This window comes from Symsagittifera roscoffensis, chromosome 1 (assembly GCF_963678635.1).
Source record: "Symsagittifera roscoffensis chromosome 1, txSymRosc1.1, whole genome shotgun sequence".
NCBI lineage: Eukaryota > Metazoa > Xenacoelomorpha > Acoela > Convolutidae > Symsagittifera > Symsagittifera roscoffensis.
Window position 1 is genome coordinate 72,259,699 of NC_087062.1, and position 25,011 is coordinate 72,284,709.

At 35.2% G+C, this 25,011-nt stretch overlaps 1 protein-coding gene across 5 annotated transcripts in view; it reads left to right on the forward strand.

Annotated features, from left to right (window-relative positions):
• The window catches only part of LOC134848578 (glutaminase liver isoform, mitochondrial-like), a 52,987-nt gene that overhangs the window by 11,912 nt on the left and 16,064 nt on the right, over positions 1–25,011 (forward strand). The window contains exons 1-3 of one of the 5 annotated variants that reach the window (XM_063866115.1): positions 2,596–3,186; positions 7,699–7,855; positions 8,322–8,460. The exons of 1 other annotated variant lie outside the window; for it this stretch is intronic. In XM_063866115.1, coding sequence (XP_063722185.1) covers positions 3,048–3,186; positions 7,699–7,855; positions 8,322–8,460 — 435 coding nt within the window. In that variant the 5' untranslated portion in view covers positions 2,596–3,047. Of the gene's footprint in view, positions 1–2,595; positions 3,187–7,698; positions 7,856–8,321; positions 8,461–22,378; positions 24,127–24,293; positions 24,418–25,011 lie in introns of those variants that run through there. 3 more of the 5 variants (XM_063866121.1, XM_063866108.1, XM_063866101.1) reach the window with 3 other exon arrangements.

Genomic DNA, 25,011 nt, shown 5'->3' on the forward strand with positions numbered 1-25,011 from the left:
AAATATAACTAAGATATCAAGTATTTCTTACAAATAGAATTAAAACAGTATGAAATTGACTTCAAGTCTGCTCTTATTTCAAAGCAAAGCCTTGAATCTTCCGACAGCCCTCTGATTTGTCTCTTAAAAAACGATTTCGACAGCCCTTTAATTTGTCTCTTAAAAAAAGATTTCTGGCTGATAATATCAAGTATTAAGCGTTGAACCTTATGTTTTATTTTGAAATGATAAAACCAACGAGCTGGTCTCAACTCTATACAACTTTTTCCAAAGATTCGGAACAATTCGCCATGCATCAGTAATTCGAATAAACTTAGCATCCAAGAATCAAACGAGTTTCAGAGCAATCACAATGTTAATAAAATACTACAGACTGCTCGTATCAGGGCAAAGCCCTGAATGATCCGACTGCCTTTTAAGGTTTATGGAGCAGCAGAAAAAACATTAAAAAAATTAAATGAAATAAAATAAGAAGAAATTGTTTTTTCTAAAATTAGAAACTTTTTATGAAAATCATCCCCCCACAGGCCATATAAAATACAAAAAGAGAGATTTCGTTCCTTGTAACAAATCAATTATGGCAAATAAGCTTCGTTCAACCAATTTGGAACGATATCAAAGACGGATTAAATCTCGCTTACGCGTTAATAGCGCGAATTATATCGCGCGTTAATTGTCCCAAATTGGTCAAAATGGCCACAATGGCAATCTTTAAACCCTCATATTATTACGAAAATTAATCAGAGGTGAAATATCTTTTCAAATTTAAGCTCAGGACAACAATACCTTTTGAGTGATATAAAAAAAATTCCGTCAAAAATGGTTAGTTAAAAAGTCGAAATTTGTCTGAAGAAAAAAAACCCACCCCGAGCACAAATATTCCGTTACATTTCGTATCGAAAGTCTGAGCAATAATAAAGATCCCGGGTTTGAGCCGCATACTTAACAGTTTTTTCAGAGTTGGAGAAAATAAGCACCCTGAGCCTACGTTTTCCTCACTTTCTTTGAAAGCGAAAGTCGAAACAATAAAGAGTAGATCGGCATTGTGGCAGATCAGATAAAAAGCGAACATGAAATGTATTTTTGCTGCTACGATGCTCTGTCCACGCAGATTTTAGCATATCACAACCCGATTTTTTTTAGATTGTCTTGTTATGACAAAAACTACAGCTTTAGTTATAATGGCAAAAAATGTTTGTTTTTTGTTCGCCGAAATGGGCGATGAGAAAGCCACTAACCATGCACAAATATTCTTCGTTTCTTTTTTTCTTGCCCGTACCCAACGGAGGCTGTTTTTCTAAATAGAAATTTTATATAGATTATCTTGCCAAGTTGTCTTGTTTTTTTTTCTGTGCAGATATGATCTATTGCTTTTCTAGTTAACAAACAAACAGTTTCTGGAAAGAAATTACCAAAAATCAGTTCCTTGTTTGACTGCAATAAGATAAACTTGCTTCGAGTTTTTACTATACCAGAAGCGACCTATTGCAAATTAACAAACAAGTAAGTGTTACTTTGAAGTAGGCTTCTAAAATTATTTATCTTCCTTTAGGTATGTGGTACTGGTTAGCACAACCGCCTAGAAAATTAAAAGGTCGTGGTTTGAGTCCCACCAGAGTTTTTTCTAGCTAGAAATAGTTTAAATTTAGCTACTTTTTTTTTCAGAAATAAGATAATAAATAAAGAATTATAAGAAAAACCCTGCTTTATTTTAAAATTTCATAAAGAATTTCTGACCAGAAACTTAGATTAGATTTAAAGTATTTCAGTTCAGAAATGAAGAATTTTCTCGATACGGATGATCTATTGCCAGATGTCTTGTCTGCTTTATCATTATCATTTTGATTTTCTTTAAATTGTGTCCTAGAACAATCCTGGATATCTGATTTATATTTTCCGCAAATTGCGGCTATCTTTTGGGGATCCACGGGATGACCTTCGTAAAAATGACTTATTATGCAATTCTAAATATGAAATCTGTAGGAAAAAAAATAACCCATACAATATTTTGTCAGCATTTTTTTGACCTGACTACAAAAAATCCAGCTACAACTTTCGATCAATGGGAAATTTTTTGCCCTCATTTTAGGTCCTTTTAAGCTGATTGAGCAACAAAAAAGTTTGGATTGAACAAATGCTTTGTTGAATTCTAGTTTTAAGAATTTTTCTACATAAAAAAAAACTTTTTTAAAAAAAAGGAAACTGAAATTATTGTTTCCGTTTTTCCCATTTTTTTGAGCAAAAATATTTTTTTTGCAATAAATTTCTTAAGCGCGCAAGAAAGCATTTGTTTAATCAACTTTTTTTCACCTTTCTAGTAAATAAGCTAAGCGGCACAGCTTTGAGGCACTGCTATGAATGGGACGAGGAATCAATTCATCCATGATATATGTTTCTCTTTGTTGAGTAAACTGCATTTTTATTTCGTAGCTGTCACTTGGAGCGGAAACAAAATGCCTTTTATAATTCGCTGCACGTATCCTGAGTCTATTTTTCATCGATTTTTTCTGTTTTAAAGGTTCTATAGGGCTACAAAAATCAACACACCTTTTCAGCCAATCCAATCAAAATCTCGACCAAAGCTTTACAAAAGTGCATAAAAAGATAACGTATTTTTGTGACTAGATATAAAGTAATTATTTTTTTGTTACCATACGTCTTACCACAAGATTGTCTTGTTCATTTGCATCAAACAAGCTTGATAAAAATAAAAATAGAACTCGAATTTTAGTTCATTTTTTGTTATTAATTCAATTCTTTAAATTAGAAAGTTCATAAGGCTCATTCACCGGTTTAAACTGAAAACTTGAACTTTGTTATAAAAAATTTAATTCAAATTCTTAGCTGATATTCAATGTGCGCTTCTCAGTTTCACTTAATTTCTTTGAAAAACCATCTTATTCATCTTATATAGATTATTACTGTACAACATTTACAAAAAAATTTAAAAAGTAGATAAATATTTTTATTCTTCCAACAGGTCTGCGCAACCTCAAATTGTACTAAATTACCCTAATTAAAAACCGCAGATTTCATCTTTATACAAAATGGACAAAACCAACTTACTCGATGGAGTTCATTTCTACCTTGCGCCGATTGAGCCGATCGAAGAGAAAAGCGGAGAATCGAGTCAAGCTTCGGCCGAACATTCGCTCATCGGGGACGACATCATTTCATCACAGCAGGGTTGGCAATGAGAAAAGATTTCAATTATTTGATTTGATTATCCAAACCGATTGTAAAATTTTAATCGAGCGCTGTTTTTTAACGAAAATGTGATGTGATGCTTATAAAACTTAAACTAGGAGAAAAAAATTATAAAAAACTGAACAAAATTTTGACGCCGAAACTTTTTATAGCTAGCTTAAGTGGTTGCTAGTTTTAATTGAATGAACAGTTACGTAATTTTTGTATAACTATTCGGCCTTATTACCGAAAAATTGCGGTTTGTTAAAAAATCTCTCTGATATTATAAATTGCGAAACACGTGTATAGAGAAAAGTTTCATAAGATCAATCTGTTATTTTGATCACCAAATTATGCATGTCTATCTTAGCTTCAAAGAAGCTTGAGATAAAAACCAACAAATTTGAGAAAAATTTTTAGTGCAGAGCAAATCAATACTGCCTCAGAATATTACACCAATTAAAAGAGAAAAATAACCTGAATAAGAAATCGACAAATCTGGGCCATCTATGTGCAAAAAAGAACTTTGATAAAGTGAGAATTTTGATATGAGAATTTTGAAAAGTGAGAAATTTGATAAAAAAATTTTGAAAAAGAATTTTGAAAAGCGAGAATTTTGATATTATTAATTAAGCGTAAAAATGAAAAAGAAATAATTTCACTTTTTTTCTACTTGCTCTCGAATATGCCGCGTGATATAACTGTACGCTTTTCTTTGATATTAGATGTGTTTTTACACCAAATAATTTAAACTAAGAAGTTGAGACGAGGCTTTAAAACATACATACCCAGGTTCGTACCATTCCATACGTATAAATATTTGCATGAAAATTCTACGATGAGTTTTTTTCATATTTGGAAATTGTATGATAACGGTTATTCTATATATGAAAAATGTATGATGAGAATTTTTCCATGAAAGAAAAATTCGAATTCTGCTTTGATTCATGTATTTAGTCTGAAAACACAAAAACAAAGAATTTTCTTTTTGGCAACATTACCCATTGGTTAAGTGGCAAAAATTGCACAGGTGAACTGCATTTGAAGTTTTATGTATTAAATTTCACCCAGAATTAAATACAGAAACCGCAAATTTTTATGTTATGTTTGGAAAACTTGGTGATTGAAAACTGTAGCTTATTTTTTGAGTGAGACAACACAAAATATTTTACCACAAGAACACATGAAAAAATTAAATTTAATTCACATAAAAATTTATCGTCCCTTTTCATTCATTTGTACAGAAAATAAAAACCTGGATTAAAAGATACACAAAAAGCACAAAGTTTGGAAAGCTTTTTTTATAAATTGTTTGTTTGAGCATAGAAATGATTTTGCGGCAACAAAAAAAGAAATCCTGAAAGTATAGGACTTTTTTTCGGGAAAAAATTTTGGCCATGAAAAAATTGCTTGTCATACAATTTTTATTCACGAAAATTGCCTGAAAAGCAAATTTAACTGCGCTCAAAGTATGGAATTGTTTGATCAGCAATTTTAGTGTATGAAATTCTATGACAAGCTGTTTTGTGTATGGAGGTCAATCCGGATAGGCTGTTTGATAGCGAAAGCTGGCGGGCCTGAACCAAGCTGGGATTATGATATTTTCTCAAAATGGGAACTATTAACTATCTCCAATTCTCACTGCTTTTGTAGTGATCAGAGTTGTCTAAGTCCAAAACAGTATTGATCTAATAAGGTATCATTGCTGGAACAATATTTAAGAAAATTTTCGGTTGAACGCTTTACTGGCGCTGACCCACTACCTTCAAAGTAAGGTTTTTCTACTAATGTCTTACCGAAAACAGAGATTATCACTGACAGAAAAATCCGAGTATTCCATTACAAAAAGTTTCGATTAACTCAAACTTCTGTCATTGTTTGTCATTATACCTACTTATTCTAATTAGATAATTTTTCACTTTAGTTAATTCTGAAATACGCGCAATACTAAGAAAATTGCTTTCAGTTGAATTGTAGTAACTCGCCACATTTGAAAAAATTTTCAATTCAAATTTGAAATTTTAGGCGCTCCTCAAATGCTTTTTTGTCTAAATACTAGCTTTTGCGTGCAAAAAACCAAATTTATTTGCTGCTAATTTTAATTTGATATGCCTCCAATTCTTTTCCTGAATAATAATTAGCCAAAATTTGTTTGTAACAGACACAATTAAAACAAAATTTTGCCGATCGCGAAAAACTTTTACAATCAAATTTTTTGGGTGACTGAATCCAAATGGTTTTCTGCAAAAAAAAAATTGGATAGTATTTTTTTAGAATTAGATTATTTGATCTCTTTAAATAATTTTATCTGTTCCAACCTCTTGCGACTCTCCATAAACTATACAATTATAGTAAATGCCAAACTCTGGTACAAAAAATTTCAGTCAACAAACCTGAACGAAATTAATCAATCTAAAATTGCTTTAATTGCGTTTAAAATTGCATTTAAAATTGGCAGATTTCGTTTTAAAAATCGTTCTATAATTAGTAGCAAAAGTTCAGACAGACAAAATTAAATAAAATGAGCAATCGGTGCGTTTCGACACTTTTTTACATGAGAAATCTGAAGCCTAACAACCTTGAATTTTTTGTCAGATTAAATTCAAAATGCGAGATCGTCGATTATCCGATGATTAAACTAGCCTAGTTTTTAAATACTGCAAGGAACATCCAGGTTTTAATATAAACCAGTTAGCAAAGTTCGTTCAAAAATCGAAATTTGAAGTCATTTTTTAACAAAATTATTATAAAGAATTGCAAAAAGTTCGGACAGACAGAATTAATTAAGAAAAGCAACTGTCTAGACATCAACGGAAATTAAACTGAAATAAACACAACGTCGAAAGTTCATAAAGCAGAGTTACGGGATCTACTTAACAATCCCCCTTTCAAGAAAGGGGAGGAGATCGTTAATACGATTACTTGCAGCGAACTTTCGACCAATCAGAATGCAGCAAAATTCGAATTTACATACAATGCTCTAGTGCGAATTTACTGTTTTTATTTACAGGGCTGGAGATTCTTACGTAGATACAATAGGGGGAGGGATATTGTTAAGTAGATCCGAGTTTCGCTCAAAACCTTTAACCACGGCGGGCAATTGCATCCGAAGCGTCAAAAAGTTATATAGTAAAACCTGGATGTTCATTGTAGTATTTAAAAATTAGGCTAGCATAATCATCGGATAATCGACAATCTCGCATTTTGAATTTGGCCTGACAAAAAATTCAAGGTTGTTCGGCTTCAGATTTTGCATGCAAAAAAGCGTCGAAAAGCACTGATTGCTCATTTTAATTAATTCTGTCTGTCCGAACTTTTTGCTACTAATTATAGGTCGCACCAAAACAACATACTGATGTGAAGATGATCAAATCATTTGAAATTTGGGAACTAATTTCAGAAAAACAATAACCACCCTGATCAAAAATTTTCCTGTTTGAAGGTTTACTATTCGGCACATCGGATGCAATTGCCAGCCGTGGTTATAGGTTTTGTTTGAGTGAAACTCTGCTTTATGAACCTTCGACATTATGTTTATTTCAGTTTCAATTTCTGTTGATGTGTAGACAGTTGCTCTTTTTAATTAATTATGTCTGTCCGAACTTTTTGCAACTTTCTATAATTAGTAGCAAAAAGTTCGGACAGACAGAATTAATTAAAATGAGCAATCAGTGCTTTTCGACGTTTTTTTGCATGCAAAATCTGAAGCCTAACAACCTTGAATTTTTTGTCAGACCAACTTCAAAATGCGAGATCGTCGATTATCCGATGATATGCTAGCCTAAATTTTAAATACTGCAATGAACATCCAGACTTTACTATAAAACAGTTCGCAAAATTAGTTAAAAAATTAAAATCTAGAGTTATTTTCAACAGCAAAAAAAAAACAACAAATTAGGTCACCTCCGCCCCCGCCCCCTCAAAAAAAAACAACAAACGCAAGTGAAGATGATCAAACTATTCAAAATTTGGAAACTATCCGCAGAAAAACATCAGCCATCCTGAGCAATATTTTTCCTATTTCAAGGTTTCCCAATAGACGCTTCGGATGCAATTGCCCGCCGTGGTTATAAGTTTTGAGCTAACCTCTGCTTTATGATCTTTCGACGTTATCTTTGTTTCAGTTTCAATTTCCGTTGATGTCTAGACAGTTGTTCTTTTTAATTAATTCTGTCTCTCCGAACTTTTTGCAACTCTCTATATATCCGAATTTTTGAAACGTCTCCTAAGTTCTTATTTTTTCGAATTATTGAAATTGAAAAAATTGAAATAAGTTTAAAGTTTTCGATCAAAAATCAGATAATTTTTCTGAAGTTTCTCCTTCTGCAATAGTTATGTCGATTTTTTTGAATCTATAGAAAATGTATTGCAGACCTTTATCGAACATTCTTTTCAAGTTCCAACTTATGATCCATCGGACAATATATTTACTGATATCTATAAAACACCATTTGAATTACAAATTAAAGGCGTTTAGAATATCCTTTCTAAACCAGTCCAATCCTGCGTCAGAAGAGTTTAACACCCCAGCTTCAATAAATGCAAACCCAGTCGAAGAAGATGTTTTCACGCGCGAAGATGTGCAATCAAGTTCGAAGCTCCGAGGGCAAGTGAATTCTACCCCCCAAATTAGAAGAGTTTCGTCTGGAAGATGTTTTGAAATCCTCGCGTAAGCTTCATTTTTTTTTATAATTAAAACCTTTGGTTTAATTTTAAATGAAAACTACATGCGATACGCTAACACTTCAAAAAAAGTTCGATGAAGCTTTTAACCTGCCCTTACAACTACCATGTTTTCTAATTGTGAATAAAATATAGATTAAAGGTTGAAATTTAGCTGAAATTTTGATTTCGAAAACTTAATAACTTAAGAATAAAAACATAGCAAAAATTGCGAGGGCGGTATATTTGCGCCTTTCAAAATTAAATTTAAAAAAATTTGAATTAATAAACGAGTTATTTCTCTCCAAAGAAAAAAATCAAAAAACTTTGACAACTGTTGTTCCAAGTATTCCAAAATATGTTCCGACAAACCACTATAACTTGTCGACAAAAGTAATGCGTTTTTCAATGTTTTTCTCCAAATTTTGAACTTAAAGTAAACTTGCAGCACGTGGAAATTGCTGTGAAATTAGGAAGCAGCAGCACTCCTTCTGGAGTGAAGAGTGGGATGATGAGAGAGTGGGAGGAGGAAGGGGTCTGGCCGATGTTCTCCTGGACGTGTTCTGCGACCAACAGGACTCGGACGTTGTCAATATGGACCACTTTCTATTTGTGAGTCACAATGAAGTCCATCGACGCTTAAATATATACCGAAGCAATCTGCTCAAAAAATCGACGTTGATGTTGGTATAAACGTAGATCTCGTCATAAAATTGCTCAAGATCCACCGAAATCGTTTTTGTTCCGACTTTCGATACGAAAGTAACGGAATATTTGTGCTCGGGGTGGGTTTTTTTTTTCTTCAGACAAATTTCGACTTTTTAACTAGCCATTTTTGACGGATTTTTTTTTATCATTCGAAAGGTATTGTTGTCTTGAGCTCAAATTTGAAAAGATATTTCACCTGTGATAATTTTTCTTAAAGTTACGGGGTTTAAAGATTGCCATTTTGGCCAATTTGGGACAATTAACGCGCGATATATTTCGCGTTATTAACGCGTAAGCGGAGAGTTAATCCATCTTAGAAATCGTTCCAAATTGGTTAAAAGAAGCCTATTTGCCATAATTGGTTTGTTACAAGGAGCGAAATTTATCCTTTTGTACTTTATGGGGGGGATGATTTTTATAAAAAATTTCAAATTTTAGAAATTTTTTTTTTCATTTTGTTTTATTTCATTGAATTTTTTAATGTTATTACCGCTCCATAAACCTTAAAAGGCAGTCGGAACATTCAGGGCTTTGCCCTGATACGAGCAGTCTTGTTTTTATTTAAGTTTTGTGAAATAAAAGCGCTATTAAAAAATAACACAATCGCTCATCGCTAGTTCATAAAATTTCATCAGCGGTCGGTTGTATCGCGCCTCAATAACACTATTTTAAGCCCTATTTCAGCCTAACTTTCTGAGAATACCTAAAAAATTGTATGCGGTTATGTGGTCTAAAAGATCCTGAAAAGCTTATAAAAACTGTTGGGAAAATGTTAGTTTAGTATTAAGACTAACTTTCATAACAAAGTTTGACAACATCAGAAAACTTTAGACATTCTAAACACGAACTTTCACAACAGAACTTTGGCAACAGCGGCAAACTAATTTGTTCGGACTTTCGTTATTTGTGCTCGGGCTTCAGACAAATTTCGACTTTTTAACTAGCCGTTTTTGAAAAAAAAAATTTTTTCATTCAAAAGATGTTGTCTTGAGCTTAATTTTGAAAAGATATTTCACCTGTTATTCTTTTTCGTAAAGTTATGGGAGTTTCAATACTGCCATTTTGGCCAACTTGGGACAATTAACGCGAAGTTATGGGAGCTTAAATACTGCCATTTTGGCCAACTTGGGACAATTAACGCGCGATATATTTCGCTCTATTAACCAGTAAGCGGAGAAGATTTAATCCGTCTTACAAATCGTTCCAAATTGGTTGAAGAAGCTTATTTGTCATAATTGATTTGTTAATAGGAGCGAAATTTATCACTTTGTTTTTTATATGTCGTTTAGGGGATGATTTTTACACAAAATCTCAAATTTAATTTTTTCATGTTATTACTACTCCATAGACCTTAAAAGTCAGTCGGAACATTCATACTAAAAAACCTCCACCCCTGTAAATAAAAACAGTAAATTCGCACTAAAGCGTTGTATGTAAATTCGAGTTTTGCTGCATTCTGATTGGTCGAAAATTCGCTGCGAGAAAGTTGATTACTTGCAGCAAATTTTCGACCAATCAGAATGCAAGAAAACTCGAATTTACATACAAGGCTCTAGTGCGAATTTACTGTTTTTATTTACAGGGGTGGATATTCTTTAGTAGATACAATAGGGTGTGGGGGAGATTGTTAAGTAGATCAGTTTTCACAATTCAATGAAAGCACTCGAGAGAACATCAAAAATACCAAAAAAGCATTTCTGCTTGTCGAGTGATGCCTCTTAAACCTTTATTCACGCGATCGATGTAAAATACATTATCATAGAAAAAAAGCACATTAGTTTGATCAATAAAAACAAATTAAAAAACATCAGCAACATATTCCAAAAAATATTTTTTCTTTGTTTTTCCCCAGTTTCTCCATTTATTCATACTATCAAAATACTTTTCTAAATTCTCTTTTGTCAAATATATGAATTTCTCTAAACCTGTGTAAATATTCGTTCTCTTTTTCTGGTTTTGGGGAAAAACTTCACTTAATTTAACTTCGCTTCATTATTAAAGAGGTGACGTATATTCAGTAGCAAAAAGGTGTAACAGACAGAAAAAAGGCAATTTATTAATTTTGAGCAATTGTTGCAAGGACAATTGAATTTTTACTTGAACTTTAGTTATATTTTCTATCTGAAAAGTTAGCTTTCTCATGCAAAAATATTTGAAATTGGTTATTTGCTTTTATTAATTAATTCTGTCTGTTCCAACGTTTTGCAACTCTCTACATTCTACTCAAAAGTATGGTTTTTTTGCTCACCTTGGGAATTTAACGTTTGCTGTGTTATTAGGACACTTTGGTACGCATGTCAATCAATCAATAATTTTTTATGCAAAACCGTTTGTTCATTCACAAAAATGAACATCAGAAACAGCTGACCTTAGTTATGTCGTAAACGTATAGTTGCTTGGTTTTCGAAGAACAATTAATCACAATTTTGAGACTCACCTTTATAATAAGAAATAAGATGTCAAACACGGGGTTTCGTTTTTACAGTGAATACAGTCCTTGTTTTGCAATATTTCACAAAGCCAGGCGTCACATAAGCAAAATTTAAGGTTATCTATTCCTAGATGATACCACGGCATCTAATTGTCAAAATCATTAGATGAGCTAGAATAAGCTTGTGAAAATTACCTAATACGGATTGAAAAAGTTTAGTTGAGTGGATATACGGATAAAGTTGCCTCCAATAATTTTTTCGACTCGTATGTAGTTTTCATGAAGTTTTTTCCGTTTCTATTTTTTCGTCATGCATGCCACTTTTTATATTAAAAAGTTAGTATAATGACTGCTAGACAACCATTTTAATTTTGAAAATTATATAGAAAAAAAACATGAAAATTTTGAGAATAAAGCTCGATTTTCCGGGTTCTTTATTGAAGATCAGAAAAGGTAGGGAAATTTTAAAATCTTCAATAACCCTTTTTGTTCCGACTCCCGAAGAAGGTGAGAAATATATCTGCCGGGGGTGGTTTTTTATATTCAGACCACTTTCAAAAATACATCTGACTCTCAATGGGGATCGTTCCTGGTCCATTTTTTGATATCTATAATAAGCCCTTGGTACAGATCGGTCCTGAAATCTTAGTATTCATTGCGTTTGTCGCTAATTTATCTGCAATTGAAACCGACTTTCAAATCGACTTTCATTCAGAGGTGCTCACTTATGTTTCGACTTTCAAAGTCGAGCAGATGTCAGTGCTCGACTGAAAAAGATTAGTCAAGGCATGGGCTTGGGTCGAGCTTAAATTCGAAACATACTCGAGCACGATCGAGCACGGTCGAAACATACCTCGAGCACGGTCGAAACATAACTCGAGCATGGTCGAAACATACCTCGAGCACAAGTTCGAAACATGCCTCCAGCACGATCGGGCACGGTCGAAACATACCTCGAGCACGGTCGAAACATACCTCGAGCACGGTAGAAACATACCTTGCAGACCAATATTCTAAAAGATGGGAAAAATAGCTCAAAAATAGCTCATCCTTATAACACAATCAAATTGCAATTTACTCTAAAAATTTGATTCTGATAAAAATCATCAAAAGATATTACTCGAAAAGCATAATCTAAATTGTTTAAATTTGGATAACTCACGTTGTTTGAATGTTGAAACAAACCCAAATTCGTTAGATCACGGTCAAAATTTAACTACTTGCTTGGGTATAGGTAGTTCGAGATTATTCGTTTTCTGTCGAGCTTGGTCGAAGCATACCATTTTTGGGTTGAGACTGTCAAGCAAACCGTTTATGGTCGAGACATTCGAAACATAAAGCGAGCACTTCGGTCCGGGTAGTTACCGTTTATTACTGTCAAACCCGTAGGTATGCGTAATGTTTAGTATTGAATCCGAACGGATTGGCGAGCTAATTATGAATGAGACTAAGACGTCAATAAGACAACTGAATCATAACTGTTATTTTTATCTTCAGATGACAATTCTTTAAACTCAATGTTTAGCCTTGTATTTCAAGGTCACTTGACCAGCTCAACGCAGTGAGCCTAATAAATAACTATACATAATATATATTGCCAAGCCGGCCGGACGACAGTCCCCCTCTCAACAATAAATAAATATGTATCTATATCAAGTTTGAGTTTTACGTCCCCTTAGGACCTGAGTTTTACGTCCCCGTGGGACTGGAATGAGTTGCGTTTTACGTCCCCGTGGGACTGGATTGAGTTTGTTATTGTTTCTCTGTTGCTATTTGCTCCTCTTTGTTCCCCCTCTCTTGGTGCTCTTCAAAGTCATTCGCTTCCTCCACGTTCTGTACATTCATCACCGACAGTACTTCCAGATCCGTAGTTGATTTTTCAGGGCTATCAGCAGGGGATACCAAATCTCTTATTTGAGTCGTGCTGGTTTGATCTTTCGGGCGAATCGCAACCAGAAATGTTAGGCCCGATTGGTGTTCGGGTGACTTTTCTTGGAAACCCATCTCTGTGATGTTTTTTTTTTCAGGCCAGTTGGCGTCTGATCTGGTGTTTTCGTTTCCTGGCTGCTTGCTCGTCTATCTGTAGGTGAATCAATGGAGAATTTCTTAGTAGGTGATTGTAGAGTGTCCTCTAGTGCATTTATGAGAATTGGGTTTCCCAATGCGCCGACAAGTGTGGACTGTCTGGCCCTAGTCAATTTTCGGGCCGGTTTTGATTGTAGTTGTTTTGACTGATGTTGTTTGGACTCCGGCGATGCCTTTTGGTTAACTCTTTTGAGTGACGGAGCTAACTTTTTGGACGTGAATGATCCCGAATCAGTTGTTGAGCCAGAAGTGGCCACAGGCTCTTTTTCTCGTCTTTGATCCGATTGGAACTCCATCTCTCGTGTCGGCGTTTTTGGAGTTGGTCGTCCCCCAGTTCTTTTCCCCGTCGCTTTTAATTTTGATGGACTGTTTTGTTCCTTTCGTGGTAGCTTCACGGGTAGACCTGAAGCGTCTTCTTTAAACATCGGGTGTCGTGGTGCACTCGGGTTTTCTATATCTAAAAAACGTTAGCAAGTACCAGTTCTCCGAGCGCATTTATATGCCACGTAATCACTGAGCGTTGAGGGGAGACATGCACCATCAATTAGAGGGTTAAAAACGAATACAAAACCACTGTTTCTTAGTAGCCGTGGTTGTTTTCCTTTTGTTTGGACCCACGCCGTATGTGGTGTGTAAGTTAGGATTTTTCCATCGACCGTTTTGTGTTTTTGTTCAAAAGTTTTTGGGTTTTAATTTCTTTGTTTTTATTTGATTAGGTTGCTGTTGTATCAATTTACATCTTAAATTTAATCTTTCTTTTTTTGATGCTACCGCTTTTCTAGTTTTCACACCTGTTGTGGTATGTGGTTGATTGTCCACATTTCCAGTGTTAGCAACAATTGGCTCTGGTGTTCTGCGTTTGATGCACAGTTCGTCCTCTGACAACTTCTGCAGGTCGTGCATTAATTCTGCTGGGATTGGCGGGTGAGTCAAATTTTTCCGATCTAAACAAGCGTGTTTAGCGGTTTCCCAATTTAGATTATTAGGTGAACTGTTAGTCGTTATATTCGAAAGTGGTGTGTTAGTTTTCCCGCCCATATGTGCTTCGAAAGATTGATTTTAGTCACTCCCTGCCGAGTTATTATTCACGTTTTGATTATTTCTGCCACGCTCGATGCAATTTTGAACGGAGTACTACGCCAAGTCGTCTTTTTAATGTTTGTATGAATCTTTCTACGACACCAATGGATCTATGGTTGTTTACTGGTGCAAACAATAGCTTTATGTTGTTTGTTTTAAAGAATACTTGAATTTTTTAAAGCGGAACGTTTGAGCCTGATTGCACCTTAACCGGCGAGGTACCCCATTATTTGAAATGTATCTTTGTATAAATTTTAATGCAACGTCCGCTGTTGTTTTTGAAACTACTTCAGCTGTTGGGAATTTTGACCTTTTATCTACCGCCACTAAAATGTGAGCGTCTCTATTTAACTCGTCGGGGAGCGGTCTTGCAAATCCCAGTTGGACCTCTTCATTTGGTTCAACTACAGTTTCCATTTCAAAAGAATGTTGTTTACCGATTATTGGTTTTAGGTTTTTACCTTGTTGTGTACATTCTCGACATCTTTGCGCCATTTGTACCATTGTCCTGTGTATATGCGGGAACCAGATGTTTTGGAAGAGATCTACCATGGCCGCAGAACCGGGATGCGTGAGGTGTAGGCTGTCTAGTACCGTTTACTTGAGTTGCGTTGGCAGAACTATGCGGTCGTCGAATAAGAGGCAGTCGTCTTTCACATGCAGTCGATTTCGGATGTTGTACCAGTATCCGCCAAACGACAATTTGAGTGCGTCCCACTCCCGTTTTCGTACGAAGTTGACAAGCGGTCTTAAATTCTTGTCCTTTCGGGTGGCCGCTGCGATGAAAATAACCTCCAACAATTTTTGGAGTTTTCTTCTATAGAGTGGTGTATCCTCTTTCTCTGTGTTGGTCTCCTTGTCGATTGTGGCGACAACTTCGTTCACGATGAGATTGTGGCTAGCCTCCAATTGAGTTGTTGTTATAGTGGGAGGTTCGGTGTTTGATTGGAGTTCTTCTTGTATTCTGACGTTAGGGTCCACACGGCTTACGCAGTATTTGTAAGTTTTTTTTGTTTGATTGAAAGATCCGTTTGGATGATTGCAATGACTGGCATAGTTGTTGTTTGCGTGGCAGTTGTTGAAGTTACTTTCATTGTTGGAGGCGTTTTCCTACCAGATCCCTCTGGTGAGTCGGTGAACACTTTTTTTGGGAAGGTTGCTGGTTTTCGTTTTATGTTTTCTCTTGCGTCCTTGACGGCGTCTGGTTTTAGTTTCACGTCTGATTGTTTTTTGTTTGGTCTTTTATGGCAACGAGGATCAGATAGGCTCTCCTCTCTGTCTGACTCTCCTTGCCATTGGTTTTTGTTTGTAAGTTCTCCTGTTGAACTTCGTTCTTCTTTCTGTTCTTTGGGTATGAATCCTCCCGTAAACTCTTTCATAATTTGTTTTCTCATTTTTTCTGACCGTCTTTCGTTGAGTTGAATTTGGCGATTTAGATCGTGAACGTTTTGATTTTTTGTCGTTGACTGAGTTTTAGAATGAGTTGTGGGCGAATGATTTGGCTTTTACTTTGGATCAGGTTTGAGTGTTTGAACGCTTGTGTAATGATTGCTACGATCGGAATGCGATTGAAAAATTATTTGGTTGCAGTTTGTCCCTTTATTTTCCACGCGTTTTTTGATCAGGCGATAGGGCGCTAGTTTCCTATTGGCCAATTGGTTTAAAATTAAGTTGTCAATCATTTTAAGATTGTTAACGAATGAGTTGATTGACGCCACAACAAATTCCTCATCGTACGCGCTGGGCGTTTTGCAATTCCAACCGGAATTTGGGACATATAGTCAATTTATCCCGATTTATACCCTGCCAGATGTTTGATATCGAAGTTAAAAGGGATTAATCGGTCGATTCATCTTGTGAGCCTACTTTGATTTGTCTTGGATCTTTCAATAGCGTTCAAAGCACTGATCAAAGCTTGATGGTTGGTAATTACTGTAAAGTTTTTTCCGTAAAGATAATATTTGAAGTGCTCAATCGCCCACACAACCCCCAGGAGTTTCAACTCATTTACTGAATATTTTTCTTCTAACGAATTTAGAAACCTTGATGCGTACGCGATAGCCACCCATCCCTCGTTTGTGTTTTGTTCTAGGGCCGCACCGAGTCCATATGTAGATGCATCGCAAACTACTCATGTGTCAAGATTTTGGTCAAAATGTTTGTTTTGTGTAATTTCTGACTAACTTTTTAATCTCATGGAATGCGAAATCATGCTTCGTCGACCAATAAGTGTCTTGTGTCTGTCTGTATTCTTAAGAAGGGGACGGAGTGCTGCCGCGGCCTCTGCCAAATGTGGGATGTACCTTGTAAGATGATGTATTGATACCTTGAAACTTTTAAGTTGTTTAAACGTTTCAGGCGGTGGAAATTTTTCTATGGCGTCTGTTTTTCTCGAAAGGGGGTTAGTTCCCTCGCTATCTATATGAAACCCAAGCAATTCAATTTGTTCGCACGCGAACTTACATTTATTCAATGATATTGCGAGGTTTTCTTCATCCAGTCTGTGAAGAACTGTTTCCAGTGTTTTCTTATGTTTTTCTATCGATACTTTTGTGATGATCAGAATGTCATCTAAATACGCGTAAGTATTTTTACAATTGGTTACTGTAAGATCGATCGCTTTCTGAAATTCTGCCGGCATGTCTGTCAGGCCGTAGAACCCAGTTTGGAACTGAGAAGTTCCCGTGGCATTTCCGCCTATGAGAGTGAAATCACATTGTTCTCTTGTTTTCTTATCCAACGGGATTTGTGAATACGCGTATCGTAAATCAAGCGAAGAGATAGCGTTTGTTCTTTCGTATCAGATTTTATTGTTTGTGCAATGTTATCGAGTAAAGGATCATATTCGGCATTTGATACTTGTTTTTGTGAATGAACTTGTTAATTTTCTTGAAGTGCAGCCCAAGTTTGACTGTTTGGTTTTTTTTACTGTTATTACGTTCGGACTGATGAATTATTTATCAGAACACTTTTTCTACTTTATAATATGTTTTTGGTCGATTAGTTTGTTGAGTTCGTTTTCCACTCTTTCTTGTAGATGAATCGGAACACGCCGACCCTTTTGTTGGTTGAATCGGTGTAACGTCCGGGATGAATTGTGTTTTCATTACATGGTTTTTTGTTTTCAAATTCTCACGCATAAGTTTTCGAAATTTTCTTTTACCCAATGTTTTATACCGGTGTTTGATGTGTCCCTTCTGTTATAGTCAACACTTGCTTATGCTGTGGTTGTTCTTGAATTAATTTTATACCGATGCTTGAGAGTAAATTACGGCCGAGAATGTTGGCTTTTTGGTCTTCAATCACAATAAATGGAGCCGACTGGATAGTCCACCCACTGGATTCTGTAGCTAGGTTTAGTCATACCTTCGGAATAATAACTTCTCCATTATAGCAAGCTAGATTACGTGCGGTATCTTCACGCGGGATTTTTTTTTAAATAGTAGTTTTGTCGTTTTGATGTAATTGACGTGCCGTAGTTTCATTTAGGAATGACATTAGACTCCCTGAATCCGCATTGGCAAGAATTGCCTCGGAATTTGTTTTTAGTTTCACAATATGTCCATTTAAATCTTCCTCACTAATTTTCGCCGTTTGTTTAATTTCGAATGCATCTGAAATTGACAACATGGAATAATTATCTCTTGGTTACTCCCAACTATATTGTGACGTGAAATCTGCGAAAGCCACTGGGTCATTAACTTCGTTTCTCTGATGGTGGCTTTCCTTTTTGTCTCGTGATTCATTATCAGCGTTATTTTGAAGAAAATTTACATGATTTGAACGACAGACTTTTGCAAAATGTGCACGTTTTGGACATTTCGTGCAAACTTTATCTCGGGCTGGACATGATTGAAAATGGTTTGGGCTAAACGGATTTCCATTTTTGTGCATTGTTTTTTTTGAAGCGTAATTTTGTGTATTTTTGTTTTGATTTCCCCTTGTGTTTTGATTTTGTCTTCCCCGCGAGTACTTTCCTCTATTGTTCTCAAAAGGTGAGGAAAATCCGCCACGTCTTCCTTTGGGTTGAATGTAACCCACTTGCTCTTGCTTGATTGCAACGGACGAAGTTGTTCCGATTGGGTTTAACTTCATAGTTTTGCTATGTTCAACGCCCTTCTCGCGTCTTATTGCATACTCATATGCTTCTTGTGGTGTTCTTGTTTCAGCTAGTAATTCCTCGGCGATTTTTTCATCGTTCATGTGGGCGGTGAACATATCGTGAACTCAATCATTTTCCCTATCTCCACAGTTTGCACGGATTGCTAGCTCTACTAAATCTGAGTGGAATTGCTCTAATGTTTTATTTTTGCTTTGTTTACGGCAGATAAGGTTGTATCTTTCGAATGCTATGATTCTGTGGGTAATAGAAATTTCTTCATTACATGTATTAGCTGTCCTGTTGTTGTCGTCTGTATATTTAGCCCCGGTCGCTTCTGTTGTACCTGTCTCTGGCCTTCCATGCCTAGACATAGAAATAGGTAGCTTCGCACTCTCGCATCCGCTTCGTCCCAGTTTACGGAGTTACTTATAACGCCTTTGTCTGTTGCTTTTTGGCAACTATTCTGCTAATTTACATTCTTTTCTTGGTTTCTGACATCTCTATTTCTCCGTTGTGCGTCCTTTTCTCCCTGTATCTCGAATTGGTTCAGATGGCAGAGTAACCTCAGGTTCCTCCCGTAGTAGATTTCGGATCTCTATTCCGTCTTTTGCGAAAACCGCGAGCTCTACAATTGCAACCCACTTCCTCCATTCTAGCGGGGGCTCTGCTGATGATTTCTCCCAGAACGAGTTTATATTGAGAGGGTTTTTCGTTGATGCTGCTGACTGCGCCATGTCATACCCGTAGGTATGCGTAATGTTTAATTTTGAATCCGTACGGATTGGCGAGCTAATTATGAATGAGACTAAGACGTCAACAAGACAACTGAATCATAACTGTTATTTTTATCTTCTGATGACAATTCACTAAACTCATTGTTTCGTCTTGTCTTTCAAGGTCACTTGACCAGCTCAACCCAGTGAGCCTAATAAATAACTATACATAATATATATATTGCCAATCCGGCCGGATGACAATCACTTGGGTTAATCGACAGTACAAAACTTAAGTTTTATCTTAAGACCAGTTAAAAGTTAAAATCAGTCGTAACACTCAGGGTTTTACCGGATAAAAGAGCGGCCTTGTTGCCATTTGTTCACTCTAAGAAAAAAAGAGATCAAAGTAAAAGTTTTTTTTGAACCAAAAGCATTTGGATGAACTCTAAAATACTGAGCGCGACAAAAACTTGTTTGCCTAGCTGGGAAAAAACTTTTAGTATATCCAATTGGCATAACAGGTTTTCTGAAGCGGTAGTGTACCCAATCACAATCACAAATATTGTTTTTGACTGCTAAAATGACAATAAACAGATTGTTTTTTTTACAGCCACCAATCTAATGTCACTAAATTTTTAGGAAAATAATTTTGAAATGAGTCAAACTCAGTTGTGACACCATTAACAGATAAATCATCTGGAAAAAACTAGATTCCCTTTGATACAGATATGTCGGGCTGACATAGCATCTCAAAGGTATAATTTTTGAAATTCCAGTTCGCTGTAAAGATACTTTCAAAAAAATTTTTTGTCAAGCTGAACAAAAAATAGAAAACGAATTTTTATGTGAAATTATTTTGCAGAAAGAAAATTTGAGCTTTAATTTACGTCTCACAGATTTTAAAATTGAAGAAAAATAATCGGAAATTGAATGTTTAATTGGGTAACACAAATCTATAACTTGTTGTTGGTTACACTCTCAAAAAGTGAGAAAATTGGACTGGGGTGTTTTTTACGCAAATAAGAAGACTGAATAGAGAAGGGTCCGGGTGTTTAATTTTACTGTTATTGTGCCAAGTTTAATTCATTTTTTATTGATAACGGTTTTTATTTGTTGAAAAAGTTGCTAGAAGGTATCATTTATATTATTCATCTCAATTTGTTTTAAAAACGGCCATAATTTTTTGATCAGCTGTTTGCTTTAGAAACTTATTGATAAGCTATGGATTATTTTTGCATAGCTTAAAAATTAACTGCAAAATCAAGGACTCGATCATCAAATACAAACTCGATCATCAAAGGACTCTATACAAACAAAACTTGTCCTGAAAAATTAACAAGACTGCTCGTATCAAGGCAAAGCCCTGAAAGTTCCGACTGCCTTTTAACGTTTATGGAGCAGTAATAACATAAACAACAAAAAATTAAATGAAATAAATAAAATGAAAAACTTTTATCTAAAATTTGAAAATTTTCTATGAAAATCATCCCCCCACACGTCATATAAAGTCCAAAACAATAGATTTCGCTCCTTGTAACAAATCAATTATGGCAAATAAGCTTCTTTCAACCAGTTTGGAACGATTTCTAAGACGGCTTAAATCTCCGCTTATGCGTTAATAGCGCGAAATATATCGCGCATTAATTGTCCCAAATTGGTCAAAATGGCCAAAATGGCAATCTTTAAACCCTCATAACTTTACAAAAAATGATCACAGGTGAAATATCTTTTCAAATTTAAGCTCAGGACAGCAATAGCTTTCGAATGATAAAAAAAAATTCCGTCAAAAATGGCTAGTTAAAAAGTCGAAATTTGTCTGAAGAAAAAAAAACCCACCCCGAGCACAAATATTCCGTTACTTTCGTATCAAAAGTCGGAACAATAAATATTGACATAAACACTAAGAAAATTTTTATTTCATCACCCGTTTGATTGTTTTTTGTTCCGACTTTCGATACGAAAGTAACGGAATATTTGTGCTCGGGGTGGTTTTTTTTTTCTTCAGACAAATTTCGACTTTTTAACTAGCCATTTTTGACGGAATTTTTTTACATCATTCGAAAGCTATTGTTGTCCTGAGCTTAAATTTGAAAAGATATTGTACCTGTGATCATTTTTTGTAAAGTTATGAGGGTTTAAAGATTGCCATTTTGGCCATTTTTACCAATTTGGGACAATTAACGCGCGATATAATTCGCGCTATTAACGCGTAAGCGGAGATTTAATCCGTCTTATAAATCGTTCCAAATTGGTTGAAAGAAGATTATATGCCGTAATTGTTTTGTTACAACGAGCGAAATCTATCCTTTTGTACTTTATATGGCGTGTGGGGGGATGATTTTCATGAAAAATTTCAAGTTTTAGAATTTTTTTTTTTCATTTTGTTTTATTTAATTTAATTTTTTAACGTTATTACTGCTCGATTAACATTAAAAGGCAGTCGGAACATTCAGGGCCTCGCCCTGATACGAGCAGTCTTGTTGTTCGTTTTATAAGCTATCAATTTTTTAAACATTTTTGTAAAGATAATACCATTTTTAGTGATTTAGTTAGTTAATGTTTACAAAATCATCAATTTTCAGTTGATATATTTAGTGATACGCATTTTGATGATACTTTTAGTGAAACAATTTTTTGTTGATTTATGAAAACTGGGCCTTTAAAATATGTTGTTAACAATTTTTTTAAAATCCAGGCACTATTAATTAGGTTTTTAATTCAAGACTTCATGTGATATTATATTGGGTAGTTGGTAGTTAGTGTAGTTAGTAACTTGGTTTTTTAAAATGGGTTTCAAATTTGGGAGAATTATTTGAAAAACCACCATTATTAATTGAGGACGGAGCGCGCGCCGAAAAAAAGCGATTTTTTGGTGATCATTTTCCAAAAAATGCTTAAAAAAGCCTTTTTGGCCTGTTTTCTCATAATTTTGCCTGCTGCAGTGCGCAGAATTTGGCCGTGACAAGTTTTTCTAAGTGCTTTGGGAGAGCTCGAAAAACCAACTTAGTCGACCTAAAGAAAAAAGGTCGAAAAAAATTTCGAACATTTTTTTAAAATCCGCCCCCCCCCCCCCCCCCCTCGAGAAAGTCCTAGATCCGCTCCTGTCTTCTCTGAAGGGCTAGAGGGGTTTGGGGTGCTAACGTGGTCTCATCTTTGAAAATACTTAACAATATCAGTCATGATGAATATTTTTATGCGTAGGATTGAGTATTTTGGCTGTCACAATGCAAAGCGCATTGGTGCGGTTGATTGATTGGTCTTTCCATTATTTTGCAGTCAGTTTTTCATCTCATGTATGAGATTTTAAAAATCACAAATAGCTTATTCGTTCATTCTTAATCCGTTTTTGTTACACGGCTGTGAGTTGGGGAGAATACCTTTTTTATAAGCATGCAAAAGACAACAATGCACAGGCTCTTTTTAATGAAATTCTACGGATCTCCTGCTGCTTTTTTCTCCAACACTGTTTTTTCATGCGTTAAGCGTGTCGATACCTTTAAACAGCAAAGCTTCTATAAAAAACATCTGCTTATTACCTTTTTCCTCCAATTCGCTTCAACAATAATATCCTTCTAATGCATTTGCGTAGCATTGTTTGATTTGTTTGTCCAGGAAAAGAATAGGAAAATGTGGCTTATTAAATAGAAATCTTGATGCGATGCGAGACGCGATTAACGACGCGATAAATGGATTTTCAAGGGACGTCAAGCGGATTTTTGCAGAACCAATTAAATAACCTCATGACAAAAATGTCCCTATCACGGTCTGATTTTAGCTTTTTTTTTTAATGATTATAACAATTTAGTCTCAAAAGTAAATCTCTAATTGACGATTATTCAGTAGCCAATACAGTTCGGTACCGTTATCATACCGTATGTGTTGATAATGAGTATAAATTTAACCTGAAATAACTGAGACAGTTTTTCTGTTTGCCAATATAAGGGCAAATAAATGTAAATTGTTTTTTTTTTGCGTCATACTTATACATTGAATTCGAAAAAAGTTATCGTGACCGCACTTTTATCCTTTTTCACAATTTTTCCGTCATCATTTTTTTCTCATTTTTCATTGACTCACGTCATTTAAAGTGAATTACACACCTTCTGGAACAACCAATCGAGAAATAACAAAAATAATAGAATATGAAAATCATTTTTATGACGTAGACCATACTTTGAAGAATTCTTACCATATTTTGTCAGAATAGCTCGGTAGAATTGGACCAGTTAAAATTTATTTACAATATGGACTTACGCACATTTTCAACTGCGGTTAAATTCGTTTACTAGTGACTCTTTATCCTTACTCAATTGTGAATACAGTTATAATATCAATGGTATAAAATCCTATCTAGCTAGCGGACGGGACATATCTGTCTACCTTCAGCGGAACTGATTTCATATCCCGCGTGTATATTTCTGTTTCTGTGTAGAATAAACATAAAGTGGATCTCAGTCTGATAAAAACTGTCCTTGACAGGCTCTTGCTTTTAAGGCTTTTCCATTAAATTTCCCGGCAATATCAATTTAAGCTGATTTGAATTTTATTAGATGGCTTGAAAAAAAATTCTCGATCACAAGGAACAAACTGGCGTTATTAATCAATGAACACCAGCCACTCAGCTTAAGTAAGTGCTGTACACAAAAACACATCACATAAATCCAACGCAAAATCATTTCCTGTATTCATAAACTAACATAAACCTAATTTTATTCAGGTTATACCTTTTTTCAATAAACCAAGCAGATGATCTCGAACAACTATAAATTCTAAAATGACGTAAGCGTCTTCTTGAGAAAATTTATTTTTGTGAAGTTACGATTTGAAAATATGAGCAGAAATTCTTCGAGCGATTGCCCAAATTCACGCCCAAATAATCACTTATCATCGCTATTGCAACTGGAAGAATTAGAAAACGAATCAACGGAAGAAGACGTTTTATTTTACATTCCCACTTCCACAAGAGAAGAAGCAATCGGTTCGAGTCGTGCTTCGGCCGAGCACTCGATGACTAATGAAGAGAACGTACCTTCAGGTGCGGAAGAAGCAGACGACAACTCAAGCGACCAAGTGTTCGGCCGTAGACAGTCGAAAAACCATTCTTCGGGCAGTTTTTCACAAGTTGCTTCTGGACTAGTAGGATTAGAACGCCTCACGTAAGCTATCTACTAAAAAACGATTAAAAAACAATTTTGAAAAATAACAGTTGTCAATTAATAAACAAATTGAAGTATGGAAAATTAAAATACATTTTTAAAATTAGTTTAAGAAAATAATTAGTCAAAACAAAATAGCAATGAACGAGAATCAAAAATTGAATTAGAAAAAAGCAGACTACATGGAGCGAGGACTGCGAAGAGGACGACAGAGGACCTGCGGATGTGTTGATGGATGTATTCTGCTCCCAGTCCGACCCTTCAATTGTCAATGTCGACCACTTCCTCTCTGTAAGTCTTCCGAATTCCAACCAAGACAATGACAGAAAAAAAAAAGAGATTAGCTATAATCCATTATTTATTTTCATTAAATAGTAACTAAGTTATCGAATTCCGAAAGTTAGAAGTGCACGACAAAAATTCTGAAAGCTGGAAGTGCAGGCCCCTGTTTAAAAGAGTTTCAACGCTTTTTAGGCTAAAATCCTGAAAAATAACACGACTGCTCGTAATGTTCCGACTCCCTTTTAAGGTCTATGGAGCAGTGCTAAAATGAAAAAAAAAAAATTAATGTAAAAAAAATAAAATGAAAAAACAGTAAAAATTTTTAATTTGAAGTTTATTAGGAAAATCATCCCCCACACGCTACCCATAGGTACCCGGAAAAAATGAATGTTTTCATTTGGTGAAATTTTGTATTGAAAAACCCTTAACTAAAAAATTAATCAAAAAAGGCGCATACTGGCTCATTTTAGAGGCTCGGCAGTTCTGCCCTGCGATATACAAACTTTTTAATTTACACCATAACGATGACACTTTACATAGTAACATCGACTAATTTTGGCAGCCAGAAAAATGTATGTGCAAGTTTTTATGACAGTAACCCTT